The following is a 20632-nucleotide window of genomic DNA, read 5'->3' as shown; positions in this document are numbered from 1 at the left end:
CCACCCTGATTATGCAATTGAAGCAATGAGAAAGTTGGTTTAGTCTAATGGGCCCTAAAAAATGAATTTTCATTTTTCTATTGCCCAACGCTTTCTGAGTTCTTTGAGCAGGTCACATAAACCCTGTAGTCTACTTTCCCAAGCAATATAATGAGATTCACAATACTGCTATGTGTCTTGGAGCGACAGCTCAACCAAATTGTGTGGAACTCCTTAAAGCTGTTAACTGCTGATAGAAATCAGTAGATGATTAAAATAAAATGAATGGAAGAGTCTGCATTTTGCTATCTAGAGCATTCATTGTGGATATGTAGACAGAGTCTGCTTAGAGCCCAGCACTGTGTGTTTAAAAAAAAAAATTGAACTAGTTCCTTCATGCTACTTTAATTTTTCTTGACTATCAAGAAATTGAAAAAAATGTTTTATATTCATTTCTAACAATTTTCTTAAGTCTAACTTTTCAGAACAGTGAACCCTCCTACACTGTTGGTGGGAATGTAAATTGGTGCAGCCACTATGGAGAACAGTATGGAGGTTCCTCAAAAAAACTAAAAATAGAACTACCATACGACCCAGCAATCCCTCTCCTGGGTATATATCCAAAGAAACAAAAACACTATTTGAAAACATACATGCACCCCAGTGTTCATAGCATTATTTACAATAGCCAGGATATGGAAGCGACTCAAGTGTCCATCAACAGATAAGTGGATAAAGATGTAATTTAGATATACAATGGAATATTACTGACATAAAAAAGGATGAAATAATGCCATTTGAAACAATGTAGATAGACCATGATGCTTAGTGAAATGTCAGAGAAAGCCAAATACTGTATGTTGTCACTCACATGTAAAATCTAAAAAATAAAGCAAACGTATAACAAAACAGAAACAGACTCACAGATACAGAGAACAAACTATTGGTTACCAGTGGGGAGAGGGAAGGGGGAGGAGCAAGATAGGGGTAGGGGATTAAGAGGTACAAACTACTATGTATAAAATAAATAAGCTACAAGGTACAAACTACTATGTATAAAATAAGCTACAAGGATATATTGTACAGCACAGGGAATATAACCAATATTTTATAATAACTTTAAATGGAGTATAATATATAAAAATTTTGAATCACTATGTTGTATACCTAAAACTAATATAACATTGTAAATCAACTATACCTCAATTTAAAAACTTCTAAAAATAAATTTAAAAAGCAGTGTTTCATATGGGCCAGAATTTCTTTGATGCACCCTCGTATTCTCTGGATCAAAAACTCTAGTCTGATAACCCACAGATAAATCAGCTACAGATGACTTACCAACATACTTTATTATAGGTTTAAAATGTAAACAACTATTTGAAGAAACAAGGAAACAGTATACATTGAAAGCGAAACCTGAAATTACAACACTAGGGAAATTTAAAGGTCATCTGTTGGTAGCTGTCTTTCTGGTTGCAACTGCAGAGACCTCTGCTTACCCTGAGAAATCACTGATGTGTGGGGCTTTTGCTAAGAGTATGACAATTTCACTTTCTCCCTTGTCTGCCTTGATTGTCCCAGGAATGACGCAGAAGCCAAGAGGAGTTATTAAGAAGGAGAGTTTTACAAGCAGTGGTGTACTGGTGAATGGGTTTTCCAAAAAGAAAAGCCCTGATTTGTAGCATTTGCCAGTTCCCATGGTATAAATAGTCCCACCATGGCCAATTTCAAGGATGACTGTATTTAACAACCAGATTGTACAATTTGTGAAAATTTAACAATCACTTCTTATGAACTAGTACTGGTCCACTCCAGCACACTACTGCTTATAACTCAACAACAATCAATATCACCAAGTTTCCATAAATATAAGTCATATAACTTTAATCTCCTGAGAAAATATACATATGCCAGAGGAATCAGGCATCCAAGCCTTTGGCCCTCAGCAGACATCTTTTAAAAAAAAATTACTAAGAAGCACCGTGGCCTCAGGCTTAGTCTGCTCCCAGGCAGTTTTTCTTGCTCACAATACAAATATTTTTAAATTAGCTTTATACGGTGATACTATTAATTAACAATGTAGCCTTTTACAAATATCCATAAATATTTTAACTTGGGTTATCACGTAATCACATTACATACCTTTCAACAAGAACCCATAAGCAGCTAGTTAATTTTGCAGAGTCCAAAACTTTAGCAGACTGTCATTGAATTAAGTGCTATTCATTCTTTTTGGAAGTTAACACATTTGACCAAGACAGGCTCTTCAAAGTGAGGAAGGGGATTTGGTTGAAGTCAGTCCTGAACACACTGTGCTCCCTGCTCCAGGCAAGGAAAGGAAAAGTTTGCTGAGAAAGGAAAGAATTGGTGTAGCTTCCCTCTAACTGTGCTTGGGCTAAAAGGGAATATACCGCCTGAAAAATCAAATCTAAACTTTATAGACGTCTAATATGATAGGAGAAATACCAACCCTAGAGCTAGAACAGTGTGATACAGTGGGAAGCCCAGGGCCCCTTGTTAATCACTAGTTCTGTGGGTTGAAACAAGTTACCTATGTTCCATCTGCCTCCAAATTCTCATTGTTAAAACTGTGCCAAAAATACCTACTCCATTAACTTCATAGAATTGTCATGTGATATATGAAAGCACTTTGCAAACTGTGCAGAGCTAGCTAAAAATATGAAATCATTACATGACAAAATACAGTAATGGTAATATCAATTTCTGGGGTAAATCTTATGATTAGTAATGATTACTCTTTCTTTACTACTGACAATGTTTAGACACATACACAAGTTCTCTTGAAGCCCTATGTGAAGGCTCAGAATGACCCTTTTGACCAGCTAGTTTTATAAAGCACCCTGCGCCCTGAGTATGATAAAATCAAGGAAAGTTCCCGAATAAAGTGCGTTCCATTCCAATGCCACCTGTGCCTCTGTCCCAACAGTTCTCAAGAGTGTTCTCTATCCTCTAATGCCATCAAATCTAAAGTGGTGTATTGCTGGCCTATCTGTGGCCACCCTCCAAGTCTGACTACTTTTTATTAGGAGGGTCTCAGAAGATGGGAATATGGGAAGAATGAAGTCAAGAAATCCACGGCCCAAGAGTATGAGAACAAGGCCAGGCTACTGCCCTAGATCTTTTTTCATACCAGATAAGGCTCCCATGGGAATAAGAGTTCATTTTTTCCACCCAGGGAGTCAAGGATTAGACAAAGACACTTTGAGAAGATTCTGTCCTCTAGCCACCCGTATTCATTTTATCAGGAACTAGTAAAGTGCCTTTGCTGACCTAACGTCAAGGGTACCAAATGTCTTTGGTCCTCCCTCTGAGTCTTATTCAGACAGGCATGAGAAATGAAAATCCACATGCAGAGGAGTTCTGTTTGTGTTGATCTGTATGCCCAGATGAACTGTAGGCATTGAGACTCTTCCTCCTCCATCCTACCCACTGGCATCTCTGCATGTGCTGAAGAGGACAGAGGAGACCAAATCGAGTCTCTAGGAGATGAACTGGGGATTTGCTAGCAAATAGATCCCCCAGTATGTGTTATTTTTTAGAACCTGATGTTCAGCGTTGAATATCAAGTCTATTACATCTCCAGCATGGAATTCATAAGCCCCTCCTACGTTCTGGATTGTAGAGTTGTTCGTTAGAGCTTGTATGGGGTCTTCATTCTTACGTAGCAGCGCCTCAAAAGGAGCTCGCCCCTTGTAGGCTGTATTGGGAGCCACCTGGCCGTAAATTAAATACAAACCATTCTGAAGTATTTTCAGGCTCCAGTCAGCTGTCTTAGTCACACAAGAAGGCTCAGGAGAGGGCATTTGCCATTTTGAAGGTAATGGTCCTATAAGACATTTACAAGAAAGGTGGGGGAGAGAAAGCAAAAAAAAAAAAAAAAAAAAAAAAAAAGGAAAGCATAGTTATTTAATTATTTCATCTTCTTCCTGATTATAGTTCTTTCCTACTTACAGGATGTTTCTTTACCCGGTCTATACTAGTTCCCTCCAACCACAATTTTAGTATTTTAAGTATCTATCTACTCCTTGTTTTAGAGAAACTGCAGCTCCTAAGTGCATCTCTTGCTTGGGGAGTTCTAAGGAAATACATTTAGAATAGGGACACGGGTTAAGTTTTAGGGTGGCACTTCATCTCTTGTCGATCGATATTTGTGAAAGGGAAGAAAGGAGGAAGGAAGAGAGGAATCACCCTCCAGGATGGTGATGACCAAAGTTGGCAGTGCAGGATGCATATTTGCCTTTCTCTGTGTAAATACTATTTACTATGTATCACTTTATCAATGAGATTTTTCTCATCAATCTGTATAAAATATAGCGCTCTCCTGTCACTCTCTCCCTTTACCTTGTTTTAGTTTTCTTCATAGAAGGTGTCACCATCTAGCCTATTATACATTGTTCATTTGCTTATTGTCTATCTTATACCCACTTGAATATAATGTCTTTGAGAACAAGTACTTCTCTATTTTGTCCATTGCTGTATCTTCAGCACCAAAAAGAATTCCTGGTAGTACCCAGTATGTGCTCAATACATATATCTTGATTGAATGATACAACCGTGTTCCTGAATTAGGTGCACTGTGTCTAAATTATGGCACTTTATGGGTATACATCATTCAAGATACACTTGGGATATCTTTATCCAAACCCTCCCAAAGTAGCTACTGGTAAATTAATGAGTTTATAAATGGAAATTATTTGACTGTCTAAATATAAGTATCCCTGGTTTATGGCTGTCAAAGGGGATGGGGAAAGGGTCAAGACTTGTTTATTTTCATAGGAATATATGGGATTTACATATTTTCCTAATGTTAATTGTTTTACACAGAGGTGTGATTTCAGAATCCCAGGATGTGCTTTTACCTCCCCAAACACTTATCTGGCCTGTTCTCTAATTCTCCATAATTTTTGTTATGGAGGCAAAGCCTTTGTCACATAATTAGAAACCTTGATAAAAAAAAAAAAGTACCCTGGAAGAGATAACATATTGACAAATTCTTATTTGTATATAAATGTCAGATATAAGGCTCTGAGGGTAGATTCTGAAGGAGAATGAAGGAAAGATCATTAAAGGAAGAAGCAAAGTCTCCCTGTATCTCCAATGAGCCCAGAGCCCAGTAAATTTCTTCCTGCTTGACCATGTAATTGACCATAGGCAAGTCACCAGGAAGAAGTGTCACTGGTTCTCGTATTTAATTCTGTGATGGGGGACAATCTTAGCATCACTTGAGGTTCTCAACTTTTACCACATCAAAAGAAAATTTCAACATAGCATGAGGAGTTTCACTCCATTCACTAGAAAAACAAAAACAAATCACAAAGGCAGAGATAAGTAAAAAGAGACTCCCTAATTTCCACAAAGCAAGGAAGCCTGGCTGTTTGCACTGTATAGGAAAACAGGAGTTGAAGTTAACTCTAGAAATATTCTTCTGTCAGCTGAAAATGGGTGTTTGTTTGACCTTAAACCAGTAAACAACCCAAAATATATTCATTTCAATTTTGTATGTATTCTAAAAAATGCCCTAAGGCTCAGGACGACTGTAAACTTTAGTGTGTCTTCTAAGCAAGTACCAGGTCACTATAAAGGAAAGTGACTCAGGAGCTAAGAGGAGAAGAGAAACGAGCAGAGAAGTGACCATTCCCCTAACTCTCATTTCTCATCTATATACTTAGAAACAAAAATCGCACCCTATACTCACTCTACTGGACGCTAGCAGTATGTGAAATATGAGAATGACTTTGAGTTTGTCACAGGGAAAGGTTGTAGAAATCTGAAACTTGTGCTTATTAAAACACAGAATTAAAAGTAGATTCCTGGATCTCAGATTCCCAGGCCTATGGGAGTGCTATGCATTCCTGCCCAGAGATGTGACCTTGAATGTAGTCTTCATCAGGGTATGGGCTTGTCCATCTGGTTTACCTCTGAAGCCTCAGCTCCTAGACAACTGCTTGGCACAAGGTAAGCAGTTATAAATAGTAGCTGAAGGATGACTAAAATAGAATGCATGCTTTCTTAACTCTGGAGCTTGCCTTTTGCATCAAATACTAAGGAAAGTAAAAAAGGAGGTACATGAGACATGTTACTCACCAAACTTCGCTATACAGGGCCCACTGGCAGTCTGTAGGGGAAGAAGAAGAATAGGTCAGGATGATGACAGCGTCACAACTTTCTTGATTGATTTATTTACAGCCTCTGATTCCTGAAGCCGACTTCTTTTCCCTAGCCACATAAAGAAATCCCTCCCTCCCCCTTGTTTTGGCTCTCTCAGCTTTCCTTTACAGATGGCTGGCGCCTTCCTTTACCTTTCATTACCCGGCTACCTTTTGGGTCTTCTAGGAAAAAGTTAAGAACTCCTTTTATCCACCTAATTTCTACCCACAGTGCAACTATTTGATCTTGGACTCTCCTCCTCTTGGGCTATAGAAATTTTCTATAAATAATAGTCTCTGCATCCCAGTGACTTCACAAGATGGTCCACTGGCATGTGAGAAAATAATAGAATTTCTATTTTAAATAACAAGTTAAGCTATAGAAATATTTACATTTCAGATTGATAATGTCTCCACTATTTAATATTCAGACAATCATGCATCATATACAGTGACTGAAATACCCTGAGGAGATCTCAGTTTCAAACTATTGCAACATACCCCAGTTTACATGCTACGAATCCAGCAGTGTGGTTGATTTTATAAATACAGATATTTAAACACTAAAGGCTTTAAGATACTTAGTAGTAAGGTAAGGTATACCCACACATTTTGTACCATGTAAAGTTCATTTGTTTCCTTGTGGCAAAGTGCTTAAGAGACTTTTCAGGCTTAAACATGATTATCATGTTATGAAATCCTTTTATAGGATTTCTCTGGCTGCTATGCTAGGAATAAATTAAAGGGTGACAAGAGCAAAAGCAGTGAGACAAGCTAAGAGATCAGTGTAATCATCTATGCAAGAAAGCATGGTGCCTCTGACCAAGGTGCTAGCCGTGGAGATGGTGATGAGTGATTGGAAATTGAGCCAACAGGAGTTCCTGACATGGCTATGGATAAGAAAATGAGAAGAGACAAAGATGACACCAAGATTTGGGGCACGAGTAATTAGAAAGATAAAACTGTTAATCACGAAATGAGCAAGATTTAAGAGGAGTAAATTGGGGGGAAAAGAGTCATGAGTTCATTTTTAAACATGTCAAGTTTGTGATGCTTATTAGATATCCAGGTAGGAGTGTCAAGAAGGTAGTTATATCTGTAAGGATGGAATTTAAGGAGTTCTGATAATAAGAGTCTTCAGCTTCTATGTGGTGCTTAAAGATATGAGACTGTATAAGAGCATCAAGTCAGTGGGTAAAGACAGACAGGAGTACTGGGGCACTGCAATGTTTAGAGGTCAGGAAATAAGAAAGAACCCGCAAAGGAGCCTACGAAGGAAAGGCCACCTTGGTAAGGATTTTAATTATAGACCGTGGAATTTAAGTTGTCTAAGGAAGGAAGAAAAATCATGAATGGAGTGATGGGACAGTATATTTTTTAATTTTATATTTTTTATATAGCAGGTTCTTATTAGTTATCTATTTTATACATATTAGTGCATATATGTCAATCCTAATCTCCCAATTCATCCCACCACCCTGCCCCCAACTTGGGACAATATTATTTTAATTAAAAAAAAGAACTTTGCACTATTGAACAATGAATTTAAAATTTAGTGTCATAACACGGTAAGCACACTCAAAAATGCATTCTTCCATTTTGATCTATATTTCTTCATGAGGTAATTTTTCAGTTACGACAGTCAAAACGGCAACCATAAGGTAAATTAACCTAGACTATAACTTTCAAATTATTATATTAAAAAGTGTTAAACTAAGATTAAGAAAATAAACACATTTATCAAATTACTTTACTAAAATATTTCAATTATTTTAGAAATCTTTATATTATATATTTGCATATTATATAAATATAACATTTTGGTAAAAGCAAAATGGTTTTGCACTGTGGATAAACAACATTAAGCATATTATTTGGTTCATCCTTATAAATTTCTATTGTGTATCTTTTAATATACAGAGTATTAGAACTTGTATAAATAAAACTTACAATAAATTAGCATATATATTGGGATTGTACTCAAGAACATTTTGTTGATAGAGAGGTGCAATAAAAAAGGTTGGGAAGTCACTGTTCTAGGAGATAAATCACTGGATTCCTAGAATTTCTTTTGCTCTTGCAATTATTTCATCCTTACTTTGGGATTTCTTAGAAGAGATGTTAAAATTCAATTTAGTTTAACCCATAATAGGCATGTGATAGGGACTCAACTTCAATTCTCTCACTTATAAAATGGGGGAAATAGCAGCACCTAGCCTACTGAGGTTGTTTATGGGTTTAAATGAGGTAATTCTTTTTTTTTTTTTTTTTTTGGTGGTACGCGGCCCTCTCACTGTTGCGGCCTCTCCTGTTGCGGAGCACAGGCTCTGGACGCGCAGGCTCAGCGGCCATGGCTCACGGGCCCAGCCGCTCCTCGGCATGTGGGATCTTCCCGGACGAGGGCATGAACCCGTGTCCCCTGCATCGGGCAGGCGGACTCTCAACCACTGCGCCACCAGGGAAGCCCTAAATGAGGTAATTCTTATAAAGGATTTTGCCCAGATATTCTGTCTTGTCCTGCTTATTACGTATTAGTGTTTTGATAATGATGCTGATTATAATGAAGAATTAAAACTTTAAGCACCTGCATTCCCAACATTATACTAGCACTGTAAGCAAGAGAAACTAATGTCATCTGTGGTCCTCGCCTCTTAAAAAGTTTATCATCTTTCTAGAAAGACATGATTAAACACATGAAGGGATTGGATAACAATCTAAATTTATAAAAGAGTTCCAAAATCTGTGCCACAGGTAACATCTATGTTGTCTGCTCTCATGTATAAAGAGTGTGAGGAGAAGCCTAATGCCACAGACAAATTAATTACCAGAGGCAGAAATCCTGGATACTGCAGAAATCCTGTAGGCTGCTTCCATGTCTATTTAGAACTACAGAAACCACCACTGTGCTATTCTGTCATTATTGCCACAAATGAAAATCTGTCTAATCACAAAAATCCTCTGTTTGGTAGTGAGGCATAGTCTTGGGTTGAGGAAGTGGAATAGATAAGCAAGGAATACCCATTTTGTTAAAAGTCTTTTTTAACTTTATCTTCATTGTAAAGTCATTAATAATAATGGTGTAAATATGAATCGCTACCATCCACTGAGAGCCTACCATGGGTCGGGCACTGTACTATCTCATTCATTCTTACCACAACTCTGTGAAATAACCAACACACACATTTTCAGATGAGGAAATGAGGAGAAGGATTATGTAACTAGCCCAAGGTCATGCAGCTGATGAGAGGCCAGGCTAAGATCCAAACAGAGCCTGACTCAAAAGTCTCACTCCTGCCGCTCTGTGGAGCAGTTTGTATTTCTAATTTTGGTGACGTTTGAAAGGAGTGGGTATCCACTTATAAAGAAGCATATGGGACTTTCTGTTTAGTTTAGTTAATTTATTTTTGCTTAGAAGGAGCACTTGCTCTTGTAACCCCATTGTGATTTAAGCCCAGATTTACATACTTGGGGTAATAAATAATAATTATTTCTCCAAACCAACTCTAATCAGATCATCATTTGGAAATAGAATCTACTCTTTTAAGTACAAGCACAACTTTCCCTTTGGAAAGTAGCCTTCATTTCATTGAAGCAGGGGACTCTCCTGACATTTGGTTTCTTAGAGACAATTTCTGTGAGGTTATTTTTATCTAGGGATGGACCAACTCCTTGGGCTCATAACCGATTCTTTCAGTGAAATGTCTTCTGAATGAAGAGGGGGAAAAAAGAAAAAAAGAATTCTCCCAAGGAAATTTCTGTTGATTGATTTCGAAGGAGCCAACCTTCCTGTCTAACACTTTTTGGATTAGTGCCTAGAGAGGCTGGAAAGTGGGATTTTGTATATAAAAACCAGAGTGGAGACTAAAATAATGTAAATTCCAAGGTCGTGGAGCATTATGAGGAGGTGGAAGTGGCCACCTCATAATGACCCACCAGCCATTCAGTCCTCTTTTCCAAAAATACTAATCTGTGGCCAATAGGGAAAAATAAGTGCAGGCAAGTGAAAAGTGGAATACAGGAGCTAATATCATTCCACTGTCAGTCAAGCATTGGCTTTTCCCATGGGAACTAAGCCTCCCTGGCATCCTGTCAGGATAATATCCTGAAAACCTTTCAAACGTCCCCAAATTTGGTACAAACTCTGGGCTATTCCTTTAGAGGCAGAACCTTTCATGAAGAAGCTGCAATATTGTCTAGGAGAGAGAATCTGGAATCAGAGTTCAAACACAGGGGATTGATCAAATTCAGTTCTGGCAAGAAGTATCCTAGTATGAGCCCTCCTCCTTCCCTTTGCAAGAGCAGTTGTGTGCCTTTGAGAAAGGCACTTTCCTTCTCTCCCAGGCACTGGTTCCCCAGTCACACACAGGAAATGATGACACCTAGAACATATCCTGTGTGCTTCACAGTCATCTGGCTAATAGGATGTGATGTTTGGAGAAGGAAAAGGCACTTCCAGATTTAAGCTGTTGCTATTCTCACCCTTCCCCTTCTTCAGAAATCTAAACACTCAGAATTCCTGACAAGTTTTTTTTCTGCTCAAAGCGTAACTGTTCCAGAAAGTTCAGAGTTCTGCTTGATACATTCCTGAGACAGTGGGGATGTGATTACAAATTCCTCTGTTGTACTCACTTGTGTACAAATTAATGGGCTACTGTGTAAAAACTTGCCCAAAGCTATACTTGCCCTAAGTTAACATCAGCAACTATAATGTACTGCTTCCTCCTGTATCTTTTCTCAAGTGCTTTCAAATATCTTAAGTAGTAAAACCGTATCTTTGAAATTTTAACTGACCAATCCCCCTTAGAAAAATGTTTCTACAGTCACTGATTTCATATCACAGCCCTTTCTGAGATGGGCATGTACTACCTAATTCTTTGCAACGCTCAGAATCTTTAGATGTACCCAGGAATTGGCTAAATCCTAAATTAAATAAAGCATTTCTTATTTTCTTTTTGGTCAATGCTATGTAGTCAACAGTCACATTTCTACTAAGAACCTCATGTACCTACCTCCCTTCCCTTCACTAGACCCACAACTTGGACTGGAGCTCAGTGGGAAATTCCTGATAAGCATCAGGGCCTCCCCAAATAAAGTATTTCCTCTTTCCTCCATGAAGCCTTCCCTGATCAACCTAGCCCAAAGTCATTGACCCCCTCTTGACCTCCTAAAGCATTTATGTTCTATACTGTCCTTAGCTAAGTTATTAATCACTGTATTTTATAGCTAGAAGGGACATTGTAATGAACAAATCCATTTGCCTACCACCATTTTTCAGATGAAGAAACTGAGAACCAGAAAGATTAGATACCTTTCAGATGCATACAGCTAGTTATTGAGAGACATAGAATCTGTATCTTCTTACTCCTAGTCCAGTGCCATTTCCCTCCTCAAAGATATGCTAACCATCTGTAACTTACCTTATTGTCTTTTATTATCTTTTTGTGTCTTTTTCCTCAGTAAGAGTGTAGCTTGCACCCCATTCCTTGAGGGCAAGCATTGTGTTTTACATCTTCTTATTCCACCAGGAGCAGAGTTCCAGAAAACACTCCACAGGCATCTGTCAACTGACTGATTTAACTGATCCCATCTAACTTAGTTCTGCAGCTAACACTTAGTATTTTCTACTACCTTTCATCTTAAACACTTAGATAAGCCTCAAAAGCCATATTGCCGTGACAAAATTGGAATTATATTTACATTATCTGTACCCACGTGACTCTTTCTTCCAACTAGCTCTAACAGTACTGAGTGACAATGATAATAACTAGACTTATAAAAGAAAAAAGGAGTATAATAAATAGCAACCTTAGGTACTGTTGTCTCCTTACCTTGAGTGGAAGAAAAGTAAAGATTAGTGTACTGAAGGAGCAAAGTAATAGCAAAATAACTATTGTTGAGTAGAGTAGCCATTTCTTCCAGGATGGTCTCTGTGCTCCCTGAGGACTTGAATGGCCTAAAGGCATAATCTCCACGTGGCTCAAACTCATTCTTTGCAGGAATGAGAGCTGTGGAAAACAAACATTCACAAGTGATCAGCACAGTCAGTTTTGTAGTATTATGGTAATTAGTAGTGGGTGTAAGAGGCGGGGTTTTCCTTCTGATTCTGTGTGTTGGAAAATGATACTCATAGGCTAAGTGCTGATTCTCATTTGGCACCAGGCCAAATGCACTGAAAGGAACAGAGGGCTAAAAGCCAACACAAACACAGAGGAGGAAATACAAAACAAAACAAGAGAAGTTAAGAGGGGGGAGAAAAAATTATTTCCTGAAGCAAGAGGAACTATGGAACTGTGCAGTATTACAAATTATTCCAGATAAGAAAATCACTGTTTGTAAGAAAAAATAAAGTTCAAGATTAAGCCCTATCATACTCCAAATATCATATATGTGTGAGGCAGTAGATCAGGGAGCTAGGGAGACTGGAATGCATGGTTTGGAAAAAATAGTTCCATCAATTTCTAGTGTATAAAATGTGTTCATTCTGAGTGTGTTTCATGTTTGGTAATTGCAATCATTGTTGCTTTTGTTGTGGTCATCCATTTACAGTGCTTAATGTCAGTTTATTTATCTCTTGTAAAAATAAAATACAGTGTGTGTGAAAAAAAAAGTGTGTTTGTTCTGAGATGGTCTCTAGAAAACACCAAGTGTATTACTAGAATTTAATTTTTAAAATATGTCAATACGAGAAGCTTAATTCTTTATATGTCAATACGAGAAGCTTAATTCTTTTATGTCTCACCATTTAAAAACTTTGAAAATTCAATGCTGGCATCAAATAGAAATAAAGTTATCATACAAAAGGACATATTCTTGCACCCTGTCCTCCAGTCTGAGCTTACATTCTATTCCAAAAACCTTGAGTTTTCTTCCTGGCACCAAAAATACCAATTTACTACAAAATTGAGGAAGTTCCCTGGTTCTCTGTACCTCAGTCTTTCCATTTGTTAAATGGAATGCCTACCTTTTCTTTTTACACAGTGCCAGAATCATGTTCTAGAAAGAACATGGACTTTTAAATCAGACAGACCTGAGAGGGGGGGCCTGGTGTTGCCCAGCCCTTATCTGCTCAGTGGCCTGCAGCATGTTACTTGACTCATTTGTTTCCTTCCTTGTAAATGGAGAAAATTTCCACTTCATAAGACTTTTTCGAGAATGAAACAGATGTGAAGGTTTGGCTCATAAGAAGTGTTCCATAAGTGTTTCTCTCTTCTCCACCCTTCTGAGAGATGTTAAGACTGAATCAGTTATGAAATTCTAGAAAAGAATGATTTTTTTAAAAATTTGCCACAGGGTATAACTCAACTGAAGTTCATTTAAATAAAAGGACGTAAAATGAAAGTATTTTGAAGAAAAAATTTCTCATCTAAGAGAGAATCAAAGATGTTTTAAATTAGGGAAAAAGCCTGGAGATTGAACATCCTCATTTCTGAAAGAGGATGCTAAGGATAATAGAAGTTGAGAGGTGTATCACACCACTAATGGCTGGGTAACAGTGGAGTGGGGACCTGAGCCCAGGGATACTGTCTTTTAACCCAATCATCTTTTTTTTTTTTTTTTAGTACCACACTAATTGTAGCAATATTTCTCACTGAGTTGTCAGATTTAACATGGCTCTATTTTATCTTGATCAATAAAGTATCTCTGAAGAAAAGTCACTGAGTCACACGGGAATAATTTTTTAATACAACCATGTTTTGTGGCTCTCTCCTAGATGCTGTGATGCAGAGGTTAACAGCAAAATGACTCCAGAAGAGTGATGCATTCTACCTACAACTCTTCCCTTGTATCATGTCTGAAATGCATACGCACCAGCACAGAATTTAAAACTGATTACTGAAAAGTCAGACTATTTCCTCTGTGTTTCTCATTTGTTCCTTCTCCTAATTCCTCTCCAAATTTTAGATGCAAGTGCCTCTGCTTGCTCAATTCAGTAAATATTTATTTAAATAAGGAACTGTTCCAAATAAAGTCCAGTTCCTTCTTCTGCCCTTAACTAAGATTAGGCTCTGGAATATCCTGTTTAATTAGTTTAACCTTCTGAACATATCTTTAAAAAGATGACATGCTTATCTCCAGAAGAATACATTCCAAGCACAAGGAACTATATTCAATATCTTGTAATAACCCATAATGGAAGAGAATGTTAAAAGAAGAACATAAATATTTGTATATATAACTGAACCACTGTACTGTGAGAGAGCATTAGATAGACATTGGATTCCTCCAAAATCAGGTCTGCAGTCCCTGCCACGTTCCCCTTATACACTATTTACCATGACTTTATGCTTGTGATAGTGTATGGCATGGCATATTCAGTGAAAAATATTCAGTGTGTCAGAACTCAGGAGCACTACACAGCTGATTTTGCCTACTCTAGATATCAGAGTATTCGTTGTTGGAACAAATAAGGCCCAGGTGGCCTGAAGATACATACATAAATGGATGATAGGTAAGAGGAAATAGACATAATACATAAATATGGTTTTAAACTTGGAATTTTATGAAGGCAACAACAGTCTGTGTTAAGATTAATAAATGCCTCCTCTGTAAAGAGAATTGTGTAAGCTCTATACATAAATATATACGTATGCATATAAATATATATTTACATACATATACATATTTACATATTATATGTACAATAAATTCTAAAAGTTATATGGAGACATATAACTCTCCAGATCATTTTCTCTAAGGAACTAATAACAACTCTAACCAGGGTGGTCTAGGAAACAGTTTGAATTAAAATTATGTTTTTCTTCCACGACTTGGGGATCCTCTTCTATACCCTAAATTCTCTTGTTCTGTGCTGTTTTTGCATGTCCATTTTTTGGGAGCCCTTCTCAAATTCTTCATTGTTTGTCTATGTTTTACTGAATCTAGTACAGTCTTTAAGCAACAAGTCTATTGACAAATTTCCATGGAAGCCTTCCTGTTCCAGGCACCTGCCTTACCACTAATCTTTCAGAAAGGCTGTGTGGGGTTGTATGTCCCTGTCTAGCCGGAGTTCTCTCTGTGAGTGGCTTCTTGTTGTCTTGGGGAGGTGTGGGGGGCTGTCCTCTCTGGGCTAACGAGTATTGTGTCAGTATCCCGGCCATGGAAGGAGCATCTTAAACACATTTTGCTGGGAAGGATTACTTCCTGCTTGGAATCTGGACTGAAAATAGATTTTCCGTTATGCAACATGGCATAACACTTCCTAATTAAAACCATCAAACATCACCCTAGAAGCCGTAATGACAGGGATTTGCTATTAAAGCATATCTTGCCCAATATCAAATGGATCGCCAGAGAACTATATTTCACCTATCAACCAAATTAAATAAGAGGGTCTTAATATTCCTGAGATTAAGCATCTCCCAAATCTCCTGGATTTCCTTGGGTAGCCCTGGCAGATGGGGATGGGAGAGGTATTTTTCCCTTTATGACTCAACTTGTTTTCCTCATTTGACAAACTACCACACACGAGCTCCACCAGTGGAGAACAATCAGCACATTCACTGTATTCGACACCCAACTGTGACATGTGTTCATACAGAAATCTGGGAGACACTCTCTTCTGGTTTTCCATTTTTAGTACTGGTCTTAACACCATCCAATTTAGATACTCTGGCTCATGGCTAGATTGGTTGGTTTGGGCACTGAGAACCTACATGAGTAAAGAAAGTTTTAGTTTTTCTACATGAAATGATTCCAAAATATAGCAAAAGAACGTTACCCCCTTGCTCATTTAGAAAATATTACTGACTGCCTTCTATGTACCAAGTATGTAAAGAACTTAAGTACTAATAGAAAAGGGCCAGTCCATATCTTCAAATTTCTTATCACTTTTGGTTTGGTTTGGTTTTTAAAGGTAACTAGGGAAAGAGACAAATATACAAAGCAATATGAGGAAACGTGTGTAATAGGACAAGAACCAAATACCTGACCTCACTTGGGTTAAGGGGAAGTTTTATAAAGGAGGCGATGACTAGGCTGATATATACGTCTAAAAAGACGTTACCAGGTGAAAAAAACCTCATAATATCCCACTCCCCTAAGCTAATCAATTTGTATAAATTTACTAATATGATATATATTGATAATATATATTTATATATTATGCTATCAGCAAATTATGTATGCTATATATAGTACAATGTGTGTGTGTGTATATATATATATATATATATATATATATATATATATATATATAGTGTGTGTGTGTTTAGTCTTACAGTGTTTTCAGGCACTTTACTTGGCAATGGAGAAATCAGGAGTATGACAGGACCTCTGATCTTAAGGAATCCATTGTCTGGTAATTGCTGGTTCTCTTACATTTGAGTCTTCTAAACTTGCATTGAAAACATGTTTCAATTTCAAGACAAGTTTCACTTATTTCTCTTTTCTTTTTTCTGTATGATTTTATGTAACTTTCCCAATTTCCTAAGTGCGAATTGCCAAGGCATCTGGAGTTGTTCAGGCCAAGATACTTGTCTATCTGGTTTGAGGACTCCAGCCCTGAAAGGATGTCTCACTATAAAGAGGAAATCTCAGGCTGGTATGCCAATGGAAAAAATGCTGAATCACAGACAACACTGTGGAATGCTGCTTGATGAAATGGTGCCAGCTGAAGGTAGCAAGCAACTTCCATTAGCTAAATAAAGAATAAACAACCCTGAAGAGGAAGCTGTGACTATTATGGAAAGATAAGGCCTAACCTATTTCGGGTCCTTCATCACCCAGCAAGCCTAAGGGAAATCTCTTTGGCTGAAAGTAAGGATATTCTCCACCCAACACATACACGGCCTCTTACATCCTCTCCTGGTCCCTCATCTCGTGAATTCCTAGATTTTGTCATGTACCAGCTGCTCTGATGGCAACACCACTGAGTGTTGATTTCAAATGTAAACCATAAAAAAAAGAAGATAGAAAATTATAAAGAGTAAAAACAAGAAAAATATATATTAAAAGCCTATTCTCTTCTAGTCACTGTGTTTAAAGTTTCACATGCATTATTAGGTTTATTTAATCTTCACAACATTAGAAAGTAGCCCTTATTTAGTCCCATTTTACAGATGAGAAAATTGAGGTTAAGAGGTGTTTAAGAACAAAAGTCACAAAACTACTAAAATTCAAATCCAAATCTGTCTAACTCTAAACCTATTTTTTCCATTCTGTCTTGATGCATTAATAAGTACCTGAACATGGCTTTAGTAGGCAAAGAATTTTAAAATGAGAAACAATTTACAATGTTAAGGATCCTTATGTACTCCATTTCTGAATATGGTATCTACTAATATATCTTTTGAAGAAAAAGCTCTTACTAGATAGTACTATCTTTTTCAAACAGGCATAATTCTTTGCTTTGTCTTTGTCATTTCAAATTCTTCCTTTTATTCCTTCTTAATCTCAAAATGACTCAGGTTTCCAGACAGAGCCAGAGTTGAAATCAAATTTTAAATTAGGATAAAGACAGTACTTGCTATTTCCAGTTCCAAAACTATTTCCAGCCAAAAAATTTCCTTAAGCAATTTTTCTTAGCAAAAAAGAGAAAAAGAAACCCTTTATACTTTAATACTGTATATATAGCATTTACTTTAAATTTTATCCATATTAGTTTAAGGAAGAGAGTAATAGTAAAATTTGTGGGCAAATACAGAGTCAGAGAGAGTATTAATTAAAAGAGAAATTTAGAGCCAAGTAGAATTGTGGGAACCCAATGGACGGGTTAGTTGTGGTAGTTTAAACATAGAAGAAAATAGAGGTCCTAGAAGGCTTAAAGGGAAGATAGGACAGTAACTGTGGTAAAGATGACAGATGATTTCAACAATCATTAGTCATTCATGAATATGCTGAAAACATAAAGACTGGTGTGAAGATTCTTCTGATAGTAACAATGTTGACAGCAATCACAGCATCAACAACAGCTAACCTTGTTTGAGCACCTTCTGTCTTTTAAGTAGGAGTTGATCAGCCCATAATAAAGACTTGACCATGCTGATATGAAGTCAACCAAGTTGTAAGACCTTTTTAGGTTCAGAGTAGGAAATATGCAAATTCACCATCAATTTGTATTTATATGAACACATAAAGTATGCGGTTTGCAAGTGAATGGAGGGACAAGAAAACTTAATGGTATGGACTTTTGAAATGAATGAGCTAAGGAAGGGAGAAATGGTTCCTGGCTTTTCCAAGTCCATCCTGCCTTTGTCTACCTCAGTCTCATATAGTGGCTTGAAGCTCGTGGACATGGGGAGGCAAGAACTTCCCAGCTTATATTGCTCTGCAGTGTTTTGAGGTAGGAGAAAGAGCTTTAGGAAAGCACCTAAATTTTCCCATTATTACTCTCATCCTTAAATTAATATGAAGGATAAAATTTTAAATAAATGCACACACATATTATAGTTCTATTCATTTCCAATCACATAGTAAAGTAGCCAGATTTCTTAAGTATTTATTTAGTTGCTTATTTCACACACAAAGAAAATGGCAGAATATTTGGACGCTTCTGAATCTAAAGTTGAAACCAAGCAGAACCCTGTGCACACCCGCACCCCCCCCCGCCCCTCCCCTCTATGTCCCCTGCCTTTTGTTTGTAGAAAAGTTGAAATCTCCCAGGCCTCCCTGAGTCACAAATGAGCAGGCTCAAGCAGTTAATGATTAGGACAACAGAGTTGTAACATGAAGGAGCCAATTTCGACTCCATGTTTCATCTGTTTCTTTGACTTTAACCTTCGCTTTTCGTTGCTTTTGTTATTATAATCATACATAATGGCCTTCCCTCTGGGGAACCCTACCCACCTGTGGGTAACTGCAAGAAAGAAGAAATTAACACATCCCTTCCCTGAGGATGGCCATTCCAGGAGATGTTTTGCAAGACTGATGGCCCTTTTTACTCTTCTTCCCCAGCTCTCCCTCTCTATTGTGCCTTTTTTACTTTACTTCCTTCTCTGATTCTATAAAAAACTGACCCCAATAAGATGTTTTTTTGGGGACCCTAATCCGCCATCTTCTTGGTCTGCCGGCTTTCCGAATAAAGTCGTATTCCTTGCCTCAACACCTCGTCTGCCAATTTATTGGCCTGTGGTGAGGCGAGCAGAGTGAGCTTGGACTCAGAGTCACAGACTCTTTCAGTGCCTGATGCACATTCCTGAGTTGTTTTACAGATACTATAACTGCCACCAGAGGAAAAAGCTAACTGCACGTTAACCAGACTGTAACCATGACATAAACTGCTCCATCTTGAGCAGTACTGAATCTATGGCTAGCCCAATTCCAAGAACTGGCCTCAAGAGAATGGGATTAACACTATTGCTCATAATAATCTATATCTTTGTGGGCATCAAAATAATTGTAGCTTGCTTTGCCCATATATGTAAACAGGCAACTAAAACTGTCAACAAAGAGATGCTACAAACACATGTTTACTTCTTCCACTCTAAGAATACAAAGCCCTATGTCAGCATGAAGAAGTTACAGAAGACAGACCTTTGCCCATAATTCCATAGAAATGGAATGATGTCTGACAGTGGGGATTTGTAAGCAGCTTTTTGCAGGAAAGAGCTCTTTGCAGGAAAGAGCTCTCTGCAGGAGATCCCTTTTGTCTTGTCACTTTAGCAAAGCTATATTTTAACTAACCTCTGACCTAAGCACATCTTTCAGATCTTTTGATCACACAAAGCCTTGTCTAACCTGTTGGTTCTTTCGTTAGATCAAAGAAACAGAAGTGAAGAATAAGTAATTAACAGATGACGAGATCTTTTCTCCAGCTTCCCGTTCAGTAATCTCATGAACAAACTGTGTGAACAAGATAGCATCTATAGAAAGATCACAAGGAGTCAACAGGCCTGCACCCAGTGGGAGATGGTGATGAATCTGACCCTCTATCTCAATGATTAACTGAGATTACTTCCCCTTTTTCCCTTTAAAAACTTTCATGGCCAAACAGAATCTTCAGAGTTGGTCCTAGGACATGAGTCCACGTTCTCCTCAGATTGCTGGCCTTCTGATTAAAACAACCTCTCCATTCCTACCAGCACTTGTCTCGTAAGTATTGATTTTTGAGCAGCAAGCACCAGACCTGAGTTTGGTAACAAACTGTGAGTGTACAGATGGTATCATTGGGATGTTCTTTTGTCATCTTGTAATCCTAGAATGTAAAAGCTGGAAAGGATTACTTTAACTCCCTCAATTTTCCATTGAGGGAACTGTGGACACAGAGAGAGCCTACTTAAGACTCTTGATGAACTACTACTATTTCTCAAAGTACTTAAATACCTAGTTAGAAAATATTGAAGTGCTATTTCTGGTCCAAGATGTTGATATAGGAGGCTCCTGAACTCTCCTCTTCCCACAGACACACAAAATACACAACTACCATGAAACAATTCCCTCTTAAAGAAATTCGAAAACTAGCTAAGCAACTCCTACATATTGGATGAATGAGAAAAAAACCCACATTGAAACTGGTAGGAAAGGCTGAGACACAGTCTCACCATAAA

At 37.7% G+C, this 20632-nt stretch overlaps 1 protein-coding gene across 1 annotated transcript in view; it reads right to left on the bottom strand.

Annotated features, from left to right (window-relative positions):
• Positions 1 to 3482: 3482 nt before the first annotated feature.
• TNFSF18 (TNF superfamily member 18) overlaps positions 3483 to 20632 on the bottom strand; it is a gene marked incomplete at both ends in the record, with an annotated part of 82348 nt that continues 65198 nt past the window's right edge. The window contains 3 exons of the mRNA XM_082834660.1: positions 3483 to 3829; positions 6088 to 6118; positions 11978 to 12154. Coding sequence (XP_082690786.1) covers positions 3483 to 3829; positions 6088 to 6118; positions 11978 to 12154 — 555 coding nt within the window. The remainder of the gene's footprint in view (positions 3830 to 6087; positions 6119 to 11977; positions 12155 to 20632) is intronic.

Source organism: Leucopleurus acutus (genome assembly GCF_964270905.1).
Source record: "Leucopleurus acutus genome assembly, chromosome: 2".
Classification (NCBI taxonomy): Eukaryota; Metazoa; Chordata; class Mammalia; order Artiodactyla; family Delphinidae; genus Leucopleurus; species Leucopleurus acutus.
The sequence above is the reverse complement of the archived record's forward strand: the minus strand, read 5'-3'. Positions and strand labels throughout refer to the sequence as shown.